The sequence below is a fragment of the Balearica regulorum genome, chromosome 11 (assembly GCF_011004875.1).
Source record: "Balearica regulorum gibbericeps isolate bBalReg1 chromosome 11, bBalReg1.pri, whole genome shotgun sequence".
NCBI lineage: Eukaryota > Metazoa > Chordata > Aves > Gruiformes > Gruidae > Balearica > Balearica regulorum.
Genome location: NC_046194.1, coordinates 6540545 through 6556310, shown reverse-complemented (window position 1 = coordinate 6556310; position 15766 = coordinate 6540545). Strand labels below are relative to the sequence as shown.

The window sequence follows — 15766 nt, the reverse complement described above, 5'->3', positions numbered from 1 at the left end:
ATTTGATTTGTAGATAAAAGATTAGCTTTTTTTTTTTTTTTTTTAAACAGAACTTCTGTTCAGATTCAGTCACTATTTGTCACTGGTTTTGTAATCAAATAATTTGAGTTCAGGATTTCAACTACTTCTAAACATTCCTATAAACTTAAAACAATTACATATGTGACCTGCAGTGTTACTGGCTTCTGTATTAAAGGCAACTTGTTAATAGCTGGAGCTGCAAATTTTTTTCTTTTTCTTTCTGTTTTTGGATTGCTTCTATTTAAATAAAACTATTTTTTCCACTTACAAGCAAAAATGGTGTTTTAGGATGGAATAAATCTTCATATTTTATAAATAGAATAATGGAACATAAAATACATCACTGAAGCAGAATCTTCATCTGGATTCATGGTGCTCCTTATAACACCAATAAAGTTATATACAAGAACTGGGTAATGTATTGTAGCCTAAATTTAAAAGACCTGTCTAAACATGTTGTATAGTTTTAAGTCTTAGGAAGTCTGAGCACTGTCTCTAATTCTACTTTTTGTCATTTATTCTACTATATTTCTCCTTAATCCTTGGAAGAAAAAAAAAAATCACATTTTAAGGAAAGCTCCGACTATGAGTTAAAATAAGCTGTGTCATATTCAAATTCTGATGGTCCAAAGTCCTATGAAAGTATTTTAGGCTAGAAAACACAAACTGTTCCAACAACATTTTCCAAAGATACTCTACCAACTGTCCTTAATAGGTGCATTTACGAGTAACTTTAAAAAAAAATAAATCCCTTAGCAGTCTAAAGTTATGGCTATCCTATTTAAAGATGACAAGCTGCCACTAAAATCCACGGATACTTCTACAGGTTTTATACACTTCTATATATGTAATTCTCAGACTAACATTGCCTTATTATCAATATGCTGCAGAAACTTTTCTCTCAGATTGATGTTTTAGCGATACTTTAAGAATCCTCTCGCATCATTTTCCTTTCTGAAATGTTTTGATCTTTTGGCAGCATTAGGGTAATTTCTCCAGTGTACATAACTAAAAGAAGACATAAATGAAAGACAGCTAGTGGGTAAAGAATTTGGAATAAAACTTTGCATTTTAGTCTGAGACATTTTAAAGTTTTTCCACACTACATGAGCATATTTGAATATCCAAGGTTACATTGATATTTCTGTTATTCAATAAAAATGAACTGTAAAGAAACTGCAGGGCATGGGAGATGTGTTTTGGGAACGTGGAAAATTCCAAGACACATCAAAATTTGAACAGATTCCGGAGTCTTTTTGTCACGTTGCAACTATCTTCTTGGGTTTGCTAACAACTGTATTCATCACTATGTGGGCCAGATGACACCTTCAGGAGCTGAAGGCACTAAACAAAGATTTTTTTGTTTTGTTTTTAATAAAAAATATCAAATTTTATCTCCAGTTATAGAGACTTTTGAAGATTTTAAACTTTGCTTTCCTGAAAATGTCAACAGATTTTTCCAAGTCAGGGATTCTAGCCACACAAGAGATTTGAAAACTGTGTTGAAGATGTTACTACTGACATCTGGAGGGCAGAACGCACTCCAAAATCAGGCACTGGACTACAAGCCAGAGAACTGCCTGTAAGTTCGCATAATAAATGTCGTGCTCTAGGAGGTTTCAAAGAGAACAAGAGCAATTGCTTAGTAAGAAACAATGTTTTGTTTTGTTAGTTATTTCCCCTGCCCTATAATAATTTGTTTAATGTTAAGTTTTACTTTTATTTATGAGATCTTGTATTCATCCTGAAAGAAAACAATACTGCAGCTCTGTAGACAAAGCAAATACGAAACAACCACAGGAAAGCAGTGAGCATTATTTGCCAAAGTTCTGCAGGAGAACAAAACCTACAAAGGATGGCATCTAATGTAACCTGTATCTAGAAAACTATCAATGATAATTCAAAAACAATCTGATAATATGTGAAGCTTCAGTGCAAAAAAAATCATACAGACAATTTCAGAAAGCTCTCTGGACATTAAATGTTCCTGTGATATGGCAGCAAAGCAAAAACCCACATCATTTATGCTATTCTGGAAGACAAACAAAAAATCATCAGACTATAGTGTATTGAAGCTGTTCAGGGTATTTTTACCAGCAAATCTGTACATATGTGCATGTGCACTCCCTCTCACACATACCATCTTACCCCCATATGGCAAGAGGTAAATGTTTCAGTGGATATTTAAACACACAGGTGACGTTTGCAAATGTGTGTCCTTAATATCAAATAACAAGGTCAGCTACGCATTCATATCACTCCCTATCTATAGGCTCATCCATACATGTACTCATGTGGTACATCATGTCTTCCACACCTGACGATCGATACTGAATCAAGTACAAAATGTTCTCATGTTTTTTCTCTCTAATGATGTAATTTTATCCTCCATTATACTTTACGTGGCCAGAATTACAGAAATTTTTGCAGGCGTTGGACTGTATCTCCATTCAATGAAGAACAATTTCTCTACAGGTTTTATGTTCCATTGGATTGCTTTGTTGTTGAATATTTCATCCTTTCAACTACTTTTCTAACAATAAGAGCTCTAACAGAAATGCAATTCCAGCAAACCGCTAAAACAGCTTTTTAAAAGCTTATATATACCCCTAAAATCTCTCCCTTCACTGCTACAAAAAAACTTTCCAATTTTTTAGCAATACAGTTTAGCAGATTTTCCTAAGAAGTTTAACCACAACACAGAAATAGATTCAAACTCTGTTCACTTAGATGATATGTTGCTACTGCGTTAAAAGAAAATCATGATTGCTTTCAGTGAAGAGATATCATCTTTTTCTGAAATGTATATTCCTTAGTAGTAGACTCTATATTATTTCAACAGAAAACAAATATTCAAAAGACTCCATAAACGTAATTCTAGCTTCCTTCAGAGTGGTTATTCATTAGGAGAAGAAAAGAACCTTTTAATAAATCTCTCTTTTAGGTTTTCACTCTAGTAAAGAAGATTTAAAAATAAAATATGCTTTTTGTCAAATCCACATTGTAATGAGCAGTTTTTACATGTAAAGAAATTATGAAGCATCTTTGGAATGTCTGACAAAAGTGATGAGTATTTTTTTCAGGAGCGAATCATCAGATAGTTTGTTATTTTTTTCATAAGAAAATCATTAATTAATTTCCAAATAGTTGATTCAACACCTTGCTAGATTTTAATCAGCCCCCAGTAACGGTGAAATTTGGGGTTGTTTTCAAATCAACATAATTCAAACTATGCTCTATGAAATCATAAGGACCTTTTGTGTTGTCCATCCAATTCTATTTTATCCATAATTCTTCCAGAGCTTAAAACTACATAATTTGACAATGGAACTCGATTACAAAAGGAAAATGCTGTAACCCCTTAAAGTTGGATTATTTATCCCTCTCTTTTACTGAGGAAAAAAAAAAAAAACCAAAACCCAAATACATTCTCTTGTCTGCTTAGTCTGACTGACAGCTTCTATAGACTGACCTAACAAACCTTTCAGCCCAAGAGCCTTCACACATCCCCTGATAAGTGATGAAATGAAGTTTTACCTTGGGCATTGTCTCGTAAGCCACCAATGACATCACCGTAGTTCCAAGGTCTCCAAAAAACCCTCACTGTAAACACTTGAGGAAGATGAGCTCCTGCAGGAATGCTGTCAATAAGATTTTTTTTCCCCCTATTGTTTTATTTTAGAAATCTGTTCACTTTAAAATGAAAAGAAAAAAAAAATCCTCACAATAACTGAACATTTTCCCTATTTCAGTGTGGTATGTCTACGTTTCTTTGTAACTTAAATTTGTAGGAAAAAATGCAGAAAGGCTGACATTCCACTCCAGTAATATATTCAAGGAGTTACAGGCATATAGACACTGTTGTACAATTTTATATACTGACATACTTATTTAAATAGAATCCTCTTCAACAGCAGAACTACCTAACGCATTAACAGTAAATGGAAGAAAAAAAATAAAGAAATCTCAGAGAAACTGAGAAGTAAACATAATATAGATCTAACAAAGAACTCCAGTATCTTGTTTATTTTTATACATCCATCTGGAAGACACTGTACAGTATGTATATGGTTTTCAAATAACAATATTATGATGTTATACACTTCCATGAGAGGGTAAAAGAGGATGAGCTAATGCACACACTGATAGATATACTAGTTATAATACTCTCACAAAATCTTACAGCCTGTATCACTTTTTCCTCCAAAAAAGAAATCAGAGGTGTAATACACAGAGATCATCTACTGAGACAAACACAACAAATCACATCAAAGTTTATCTTCTGCAGTATGTTTTGAAAAGGACTAAACAGAATTAACTCTTTCAAGGTTGGTGTCTTGATTTTACAGAATATAGATCATTCTAGGAGTTACTCAAAATATATCACTATTAGAATTATTATTAACCTACCTGATAAATACCTCACATCTGGTTTAATTCATCCTGAAAAATAACTTCAACCTAATTGTAGCAGCCTTTAAAATGTAACAGTATTCAAACTGAAACAATCTAGCAATAGAAATGTATTACAATTAACTAGCACTGATAGTTTTTCGGATGTGAGAGCAATTTTGGAACTACATATATTACAAGTGTAACAGCTCAGCCACGTTATGTTGAGGTAATCGAATTCAGGCCAAGCCGGTATTACAAAATCTATACCTCCAAATTGGTAAAATTTTACACTTGTAATAAGCTATAAGGTCAAAGTATATTTTTCAGTAGCATGCCTCTAATTAACATCATTATAATAGCAAAAGTTTAAGCATAGAAAAAAATAACACAGATCATATAAAGCCTTATCTATGGCTCTAATTAAGACTAGTTTGCTTCCTCAGCTAAACTATTCTACTTTTTCACAGGCAAATTCTCCTGTTTCACAATACTTTCTGTTGTTTATCATTGACTTCCATTCTTTGATCTTGTATTTGCAATAGTATTCTCCAGTTTGGTAGCTTAATCATTCATTATAGTACACCAAAAATACATTAAAAATTTCTCTTCTGCATGAAAATCTTAATAGGAATATTGAAACTAGACTGGTATCATATACTGTACAATAATTTCCATCAGAAATTATTAATGTTTGTCTAGAAACAATCTGTAAAAATTCTGTAAATTTCTGTAAAAATTAAGCTACATGAGAATTACAAAAGTCAGTGAACAGAATAAAATATTGACAGATAAGTGTTTATAAGGGACCCACTAATACACCTAAACTGCTCAGCTCTCCCAAATACTAACCTACTGAATGCTATGTAGAACAAAAAACTGGAAAGAAAAAAAAAGAGTGAGTTTCCTTCCTGCCGGTGAAACTTTTGAGAAGAAAAATACTAACATCCTCAAATTAGTCTCAACTGACTTAGATAAGAAAGACATTCAAGCAACTGCTGAAGGTGGCCGTTACAAAGACATCACCAAACTCACCATGCAATAAATCTCACCAAGGTTTGTAAGGAACAAGCTGAACATAAATAAAACAAGATTTCTCTTTCTCTGCAAGAAATGAGCAAGATACTTCATCTATAAGGAGACAGAAACATGGTTTGCTCCAGAGGGGAAAAGAATGCAATATGCAGCAATTGCCCAGGGTCTGTAACAAGCACAGTATCCAGCAAGTCTCATAATTGCTGCAGTTATACACAACATGGCCTGTTCTAGGTATTTCTGTCACTCGCCCTGACATTTGCCCCTCAGTAAGGACTTGTGCTCTGTTTAGATTAAGCAAACTCCTTATATAAATTAGTCCATCAACTGAACAGTAAGTAACTCCACCTGATTTTATAAATACACACATAGAGTAACATTTTAGATTTCTTACAAGCTTCTTTCTCCCCTTTAAACACTGTACTGACAAATTTTGATGCCATGCTTAAGACTGTTAGAAGTTGCATATGACCCTTGCCTAAATTGAAAGTGATGCTGTATTTTCATAGAATTGTAGAATGGTTTGTGTTGGAAAGGATCTTTGAAGGTCATCTAGTCCAACCCCCCTGCAATAAGCAGGGACATCTTCAACTAGATCAGGTTGCTCAGAGCCCTGTCCAACCTGACCTTGAATGTTTCCAGGGATGGGCCATCTACCACCTCTCTGGGAAACGTGTTCCAGTGTTTCACCACTCTCATTGTCAAAAATTTCTTCCTTACATCTAGTCTGAATCTACCCTCTTTTAGTTTAAAACCATTACCCCTTTTCTAGCACAAAAGGCCCAACTAAAACGTTTGTTCCCAACTAAAAAGTCTGTCATAGAACAGAATTATAGAATCATTTAGGTCGGAAAAGACCCTTAAGATCATCAAGTCCAACCGTTAAGCTAGCACTGCCAAATCCACCACTAAACCATGTCCCTAAACACCACATCTATGCACGTCTTTTAAATACCTCCAGGGATGGTGACTCCACCGCTTCCCTGGGCAGACTGTTCCCAATGATTGACAACCCTTTTGGTGAAGAAATTTTTCCTAATATCCAATCTAAACTTCCCCTGGCACAACTTGAGGCCATTTCCTCATACTTAATGCTTTTTAATTATTTTCTTGATAGATATACAAGGTGGTTATTTTTACTCCTTCAATTATTATAAAGAAAATGAAAGAAACGCCTATTGGGTCTTTTGCAGAGAGATAAACTTGCTTTTGCTACACTGCAGGTTACTCAAAAGCCAACATAGTTGCATTAGTGCAGTGATTCAGAGCCCCCAAAGATCTTCACTGGGCTGGGATCAGCACTGCCTTAGCCAAATCTAAAGAACATTTAAAAAACTGACTGGTAGTTGGCTAGCTTCAGGCCGGCTGGCTGTTCAGTCTACTTCTGCCTGCAATAGACTCTGGATTTATGTACAGTTTGTTGCATGAAGAACAGACCCTCTAGAGACTCAAATAAAAGCGTGGACTAGCCACAAAGTGAAACTGAATCATTGAATTTATTACAAGCTTAAAAAAAAAAAGAAAAAAAAAAAAGAGCTGCCAGAGCAAGACTGCTCTTTCAGTACCACTGCTAGAGTATGCTAGCTTTGAAAGACTGCAGAAATATGGCATTTGTTTACTCATCTGTTAAATGATAGAAGAGGGAGTGGTGCCCACTTCTGTAAAGAGCTTTCAGATTTTCAGATAAAGACAACACGATGAATACAGAATAATATCACCAATACCTCTTTTAAACCCATCACTTATTTGACTTCAGACTAAAATACAGGGGTGTGGGGCAGGAATCCATTAGACTGCTATTAACAAACCTTCCGAGCTACAAAGTTTAAAACATTGAGAAGGCATTGTAATTGAAAAATAAAAGACTATGGTTTCAGGGCAAAAGTACTTCAGATAAAGTATTGTAAAAATGTATGAACAACTTGCTGGAGAAACTGGTAAAGACAAAGATGGTACAGTATTTTCAAGTCACCTTTTTTTTTTTTCCTTGACAATTAGGCACTTAAAATGTAAATAGAGAAGTGTGTTAAAAAAAAAAAAGTAAAGTTGGTGGGTTACATTGTCAGGTCCATATGTATTGTCCTCCTACTCCTTTCTCTTGGCAGAGCTTTTCTGTCATTTTTAGAAATCTTTTTAACCTCTTTTTAATCTCTTTCTCCAACAGGGACTGCTGGTCTCTACCCGTCCCTCTGTCGTTGCACACCGTGGCTTAGATCCTTAATTTAACCTGTCACAGATTATTAAACTAGAAACATCAGTAAAGTAAAAAGGGTTAACGCAATATGCAGTAACTGAGAATCTGGCTTCTCGTATAATGATGTAACTGCCTAACTACTAATATGTGCCTACCACTAAGATGCTATCAATACTTTGTAACAAAACACTATTAGTTTGGGCATGCTGAGCAGAGAATCTTATTTTCTCCTGATAATGCAACAAGAAAATTAGAATTTTCCTTTATTTGTTCTTTTACGTCATAACCAATAGGATGAATATTGTCTTTGCAGAAAGTAAACTAATTAAGTTGTTACAGTTAAGATGACAACCACTAGTAAAAAACCTGGGACAGTCTCTCCATGCTGAGGCTAGAGGACTGTCAATTCTACACTACATGCCTACAACAGGATGAAACAGAAAGCTTCCCTATCTGCAAAATAACCATTTTGACCTAATGTCAGTTAAATTAATCTGCTACCAAGTCATACTCTGCAACAGCGACTTTCATCTCTTTCCTTTCTTTTACATTCATTATGTATATATATTAAAATATTAAAGTCAATGTGCATTACCTCAGTAAACAGTACTGTGGTAGAAAATTTTTCCGAATAGAAGTGTTTCACAATAATTGCATGATAACAGCATCAGCGCTGACAAAGAAAATTCAAATGTCCAAATGCAAATTAAGCTAGCCTTGCATATCATTCATTACTACTCATGTAGTTGGTAAATGAATGCATGAATATCCTTTCTCTGTGTGCAAAAGTAGTTTCTCTAACTGCAGCTACTGCATACAGATGTAGCCAAAACTCAGCTATCCATCTCTAGAAATGCAGGCCTTAACATCTAGCAAGACATACCTCATTAAAACAGAACAGTTTTCAGATTCAGTGTGAATTAAAAAAAAGTAAAATTCAGAACTGTGGGTGACTTCCAACTCATACAAAATTCTACCATGTGAACTTGGCAGCCTCCTTCTGGGATTACTCTTTTTGAGAGGCTGGATACTATGAACAATTCTCTGGTTCTCAGAAAAGATTTGTTTTAGTTCTAAAAATCTATTTCACAACGTAGGACATTCAAAAAGGCTTTTGGAATTCCAAAGGCTTTTAAGAGCTTCAGAAGCAACTGTGCCAAGTCAACTCTCAGAAAAAGAAACTCCATAATATACACTCTGTATGAACTCTATAGCTGTTCTGGGTACCTGCAGAGTCCTGTGATGAAATAGATAAAAACAACTTTAAAGAAATAAATTTAACAGTCAGTTTCACTGTCTGAAGCAACTGCAACGGGCTGGCATACGCTCATATGTTATATGATGCAACTTAGAACTGTCATGAGGCTGCAGAATAATCCTCAGTACGTTCCTGTAGTTGTCATCATCGTTAATGGGCAATGTGTTTTTACTTCAAAAGGAAACAGGCACTCTGCTATGTCTTAAGTCACAAAAAGTTAGACTTTATATTTTGGGATCTTAGGACAATTTGATGAATAAAGTAACAACGTTGATTTTTTAAAATGCTAAAATTTGGAAAATCTTCTGATACTTTCAGTGTAAAATTTTACATAATGCTTTTCCAGAAGAATTTACAGAGAATACTTTTCATACTATGCTGAAATGCAATTTGAAGCACTTACATAAAAGCAAGGGGCACACAACTCTCCTTCGCCTGTGTAAGTTATTAAATGCTTTAGATGAATGACAAACTCCGTAGTAGTTGGTAACGATTATATAGCACCATCTTTTTGAAGGACATTTTTCAGAGTGTGTATATGCTATTGCCATTTCATGGCGCATTTTCATTTATTCAAGTAAAATTCTTGTCTGAGAAAAAAATTACTAAAATGGCAAGGAACAGCTTAGAATTAGACAAAGCAGCAGCAATAGATTCAAAGTCTAGAGTTCACAATACCACTTCTCTACATCTGTCTAGTTTACCAAACATTCATAAGTATGTTACTCTATGTCAACACGTGAACAATCTCATGCATACCAAGATCAGAGAATCAGTTTGAAAGACAACTAATCAATCTTCAACTCTTGCTCCACAGAAGGGTAATTAACACAGTAACACAGATGAAAACAATTATTCAAACATATACAATTCTTGAATTTTTGTCTTTGTGCCCATATACTTATTGGTCACGAGGTGATTTCAGAGCCTCTTCATTCCCTGCATGCTGAAGGCTGTTGTCCATCTAAAAACCTGGAGAATCCAGTCTAAGCAGGCTGGAGGTTCAAGTCTGCGTTAGTACCATTTCCCCTCCCTTTTTCACCAGCTCTCCTTCACCCAGCTTGTAAGTTGAATTCCTCTGAAATGCCAAGTAAAACCTCTGCATACTGCAGCTGTTGCTTTCATGCTAAGCCACCAGAATAATATATTATCTAATATTACTCCTTTAATTACAAAAATCATAAGCCAAAATGCATACACAGTAAAAACAGATTACACCACAAATACCTATTTTTAAATAGCTTTGGGACTGTTTATGGAGCTCCCTGGACTAAAGTAATTTGCTAAGACTCAATTTGAATGGTACTATAAATAGATTTTCCTTATACAACCCATATTTATATTTAGAAATAAAAGTAAACTTAAATCTCACAATAATGCCTTGATGGTGAAACCAGTAAATTTATTATTGCTGATCTTTGTTTAGCTCTTGCTATTATAGTTGTGATCATTCTGAAGCACTTAGATCATATGTGTAAGTCTCACTAGTCCACAATTCCTGACTCTAAGCAAAAAACCTCCATTACATAATTGAGGTAGCAAACGTACTTTTAAATACTCAGCTTTTCAAAGTAAAATAACAAAAAATTAAGAGATGCTAGCTAAACATAACAATAAGAATATTCATTCTTTACCACAGGATGCTAAAAAGATGACCAAATATGTTTAATATATATACTGGTGTTTTTTAAACTTGAGACTGGCATTTTTATAGTCCATTATGGATATTTCTAACTTCATAACAGATACTTAATGATAAAGACGATGACACATTATTCAACTGAAAGACAGCAAACAAGGCTACTCAAACACCATTTTAGCTGAGCACAAATCATGATCTGTTAAAAGTGCACCTACCACATTTTTCTATTTTAACACTGATAACTCTTCTCATCAATTCACAGACAGATGTAAGCATGGCAACAATCCGTTTATTTGTTTATTTACAAAACTGCCACATATAAAATGATTCACAATGCTTTCAGTAAAGCAGATATGCTTTGTCTGAAGATTTTTATTTGAATGTGTTTAAGGTAAATAGGGATGGCGCACCCAGAAACCTAACTCTCAAGAATCTATTCAATATAATCAATGCAAAGGTAAACACAGAAGTCAGCCTTAAATTTTAAGCATAGCTATGTCTTAAAGCAGAAGACACAAAATCCCTAAAACTGTAACCTTTTTATTAGAATTTTGATGAACTTCGATGTAAAATATGCACCTTTTTATTTTTTAAAAAAACATAATTTAAATTAAAGGAAGTGTCTGAACGCCATCTGAAAATCAAAAATCATTAAAACAGTAATATTCCACAGCCTCAACTCCTTTTTATCTTACAGAAGTTAAAAAAGCAGTGGCAGCACTTCAGATGGCTTACATAAAAAATTCAAATTAGACATTGAAACAGAACAAGGGAGCTTCATTCTTTCTCTTTCACTCTCAAGGTGCACTACTAATATGGCAATAGTAACAACAGTGTGGCTACTCTCAGTAACATCAAATTCACCAGTTCCTAAATTGTGCCTACTATGCATTTCACTGTACTGAGTTGATGTTGATGCATGGATTAAAAAATAACCCAAAACATGTGAACTAACAAACCACATTAAATACTTGATAAATATATTTTACACTGAAATCTAAAGCAGAAAAAACCTGCATGTATGTTCCTTATAGCTATGCTTTCCTGGTAGTGAAAGACTATGGAAATAATAGCACATATTATCACTGCAGTTACAATAGTTTGGATATATAGGTGAGGGCACTAGTTATTAACATTTCTGAAAAAATTAAACTTAAATTCCATGGCAAAAAATTTAGCAGCTTAACAGAAGGAACCCTAACAGAATAGTTAGCTCTGTGCAGAAATTTGCTTAAACTAATATTAGAGAGAAAATATTCCTGAATCAGTCTTCTTTAATAATATCATCCCCCAAGGCCAGACAAAAAGGTCAGGGATAATTGGTGCAACAGCAGTGCTGGACACACATTTTAAACCGGTACCCTGTGATGAATGCCACCTAATACCGTTCTTTATTATACTCTCATTCCAGTATTAGCAAACTTGCAAAAAGCAAATGTATTTTTGGAAGAAGCAGCAACATTTTTAGAAACTGATTTCTAATTATTATTTTATTGCCTCTATAGGCAAAGCAGTCTACTGAACAGACAATCTCTATACTTAAAATCCAGTAGATAGAAACAATAAAGATACAGTAATAAGTTTAGGAGAGAGAAACCACACGGAAAGTTTTTCACATTGAAAAGTATACATAACAAAAAAAATACATAAGAGTACAATGAAATGAAAAACTAGGGAAGACAGGAATTTTTTATTATTACTTCCATGACCTGATAACAAAAATTTTTACTGAAAAAGTCTACAGTTATAATGCAACCCATTAAAGTGTAGCTTTTCATTTACAGGCTTAGCAAACAAACAAAACCAATGCAATTAAACATATTTTAAATGAGGTTTACTTTTCCAAACCTGTCTGTATATTTCACCAAATTTTTTTTGCCCAGTATAAAAACTGCAATATTGAGCAGTCCCCTCTGCGTAGGGGTGCACCATTCCTGTCCTGTCTCCACCTTTTACACAGTCAGTCTCTTACTCTTTAAATATTTTAAAGACACGACCACGTATAGCACAAACATATGCTACAACGTACACCAGCGACCTCTGTAAAAAGGGGTAATTGAGCAGGTGTCTTTGGTAGAACGACACTCTTCTAGGGTAGTTGTAGGCCTATAGTAATTGGAGCTCGGTTATCCAAATGAAATGATCCTTCCTAGGTCCAACCTACTCACTCACCTAAAGCCAGCACTCAACTCATGCCATTGCAGAGGTTTTCCTTTAGGAAAGTTGAGGGTTTTTTTTCTTTTGAGCCAAACTGATCAAGAATGCCACTAATAGTGGCACACATACTACACGGTTTGCTCCTTTGAGTTAAATCTACCCAGTGAAACCACTAGAAGAAAATACAACAAAAGCCAAATTTTCATGGTCTACTGGTTGTAACCTGCTATAGTTTTCATTTTCAGCCTGAGAAGATGCAAATAGAATAAGCAAGTTTGCAACAAGACAGATCTAGAACACATATGAAAATGTACACAAGTGAACTTATGGTATTGCTGAGCATTTTTGGTAGGGCATTTTCTTGTTTATGATTTTTTTTTTTTTAGTTTGTTTTGGGTTTAGGCTTTCTGTAGGGGCTACCCGTTTCCCAGTTATTAATAAAACTGCAAAAAGTAAGCAAGCAAAAGTCATTTTTTCTCCTCACTGGATTTAAACCACCAGCCACAAATGACACACAAAAATGAAATCTGTGTCCAAACAGGCAGAAAACATTTTTTTCTTCTCAGACCATGACAGCTACCAAGACAAGTTCAAGCTCAAAACTTTGCTGTACAAGCCTAACTTTTGAAATAGCAGAACCTATCTTTTTTTTTTTCTGTTTGGTAAGAATACATGCTGATTACAGAGACAGTGCACCAAGTTACCAACAACGTACAGAAAACTCCTCCATTGTGTACCATCAATAGACAGTACTATACCCTTTGCTATATGCTAGACAATCACAACCAAACGATCCATCAAGCCCAGAAATCCCCCAAACCCTTCTTTCCATAGCTTTTGTTTGTTTGTTTTTACTTTTTTTCCTTCCACTGAACCATAGGAGGCATGGAGTTAACTGTTTACTAAAATGGCCCTGGATAAAACTCTCCAGAACATGCAGAGTCTATTGATGGTACCAACAAGAAAACTGTCATTGTCCCTTCCATTTTTTAAGGTGATACATGGAAGTTTGCAAACATGGTCCCTGCTTTTTTAATGCTATAGGTCACTGCTTAGACATGTCATAGCCATATTTTTAAGTGTCTTGTGGTTTGTAGACAAGTTACTGACTAGATGTCATGTACATTCCTAAATCACATGAGAAAATTTACATAATAGTTTAAATCAGGTATTTGACTGGGACAAACATGTATTGCCTCTTGTCTAAACTTTTAGCTGCCTCCTGAAAACTTTACATAATGGTCTTACCCACTCATGAGAAGACTTACAGTTGACCAGAGCTTAGAAACAGATCACCTAGACCTTTCCTCACAGTAAGTCCCCCAAAGTCAATCAACTCCTTAAATCTACAAGCCAGACCACACTAGAACATCAACTGACATAACGAAATTTCAAACACGCCAAAGTCAAAGTTTCTATAAGAAACAGAACAGAAATAAAAGGTATTTTTAATCAGCTCTGCCCCCTCTTGTTGCAGAGGAGTCACTGTTTTTGGATCTGGGTTCAGTCATCTCATTGGCTTTCTCAGCTGCAGCAGGTTTTGCGCAATCTCCTCTCGTCCCTGGGAAGCTTTTCTTTGTCACCACTGGGTGACAAATCTCTCCTCAAGCCACACAGAGACCCCATCTCTCCCATTGATATTTCTCAAGATATGAAAAAAACCCATATTTTGATCGAGGAGTTCTTTCAGTTCTGATCTGAGAGCAGAAACAAGCTCTGAATTAAGAATGACACTGGAACTGTAGCAGAATTAATTTTTTAGCATGAACAAATTATGTAACTTATTTTTATTTTTTCCACAAGATCAGACATATGGCAAATTAAAAATAATTACATACCATCTTTGCTAGGTAGATGAAAGAGGATAGTAGAATTTGCCTTTACTTTTCTGTTCCTCAAAAAAAATAATAAATAAAAATCATCTAACCCTAGCTCATTGAGGATTAGGTAGATAAAAATGGCATATTTATAAAATAACAGGACTCCATTTTGCCAAATCTTTAGCAGCACATATCTAACATGAGCTTTTGATTTTATGCCAAATAACTGTAATTTTTCAGCTGTAAATTGTTAAAACTATATTTTTTAGTCTAAGGCATGTTTTAAATGAAAAATTGCAAAATACAGTACACTACCATGAGCTTTGATGAAAAGTAAATGCATTTCACAAACTGTATGCAACTGGCATATCATGAGCAGAGAAGTCAATAGAGGAACCACTGCAGTGTCTCAAATTTTCTCAAAACCAACTTTGCAGGAAACAATAATTTCTCAGACTAAGCCAGTAAACCAGACTAAATTCAGGACAATATTATTGTTGCCCTCAAGAAAGTGAAGCTACTTTATTGTAATTTGACTTTTATGAGTACACACACTACAACTTCCAACCAAACCAGAACATATCTAAGACCAGTGCTTGAAAAAGACTATCAGCTATATGCCCAAACTCTTATTGGTGTAAGAAGCTAATATTTTTCGCAGCACCACCTACAATAAATTAATTATACTTATGGTTTTACAAATTAAGACAAACATACTTTGCACAGCAACGTTTAAATGCTATTTCAAACACAACAGGAACCCTTATTATATCTTAGAGCACATAGTCATCTGAAGATAGAGCTATCAAGTTAAAAATCTGTGATCACAAAGAGCATGCTGAGTTTTCACAGTAGCTCAATGACCAACAGCAGCTCAAGGGTTTTCAGTGAAAACTGTTGGTAAATCTTTGCCAAACTACTTCTGCCCATTCAGTTTATAACTAAAAATTTTTAGAAAGCATCCTACCTTGTCCTCTTGGTGTTCGTTTCCTGCGATCTCTGAATGCTGCTCCTGACTGCAAGGCCTCAAGCAGACTATCCATCACTCCTGTCTCATCACCCTCTGAGAATAGGAGAAAAATAATATTAAACTCAGTGCAACTGAAATCAGACTTTAGAAACAAAAAAGTGTTGTCAAGTTTACACAACGCTTCCAAATAAGAGACGTACACATTTTAATGTAATGGATGCTGTCAGTGCTTCAGGTATCACTGTCTAGTTTGCGTATGATGCTCTATTAAGCAAAA

At 34.7% G+C, this 15766-nt stretch overlaps 1 protein-coding gene across 1 annotated transcript in view; it reads right to left on the bottom strand.

Moving 5' to 3' along the window:
• Window positions 1–15766, bottom strand: part of DIAPH2 (diaphanous related formin 2) — a 245612-nt gene that overhangs the window by 52603 nt on the left and 177243 nt on the right. Inside the window, exon 27 of the mRNA XM_075763093.1 lies at window positions 15487–15582. Within this exon, the coding sequence (XP_075619208.1) occupies window positions 15487–15582 (96 nt within the window). The remainder of the gene's footprint in view (window positions 1–15486; window positions 15583–15766) is intronic.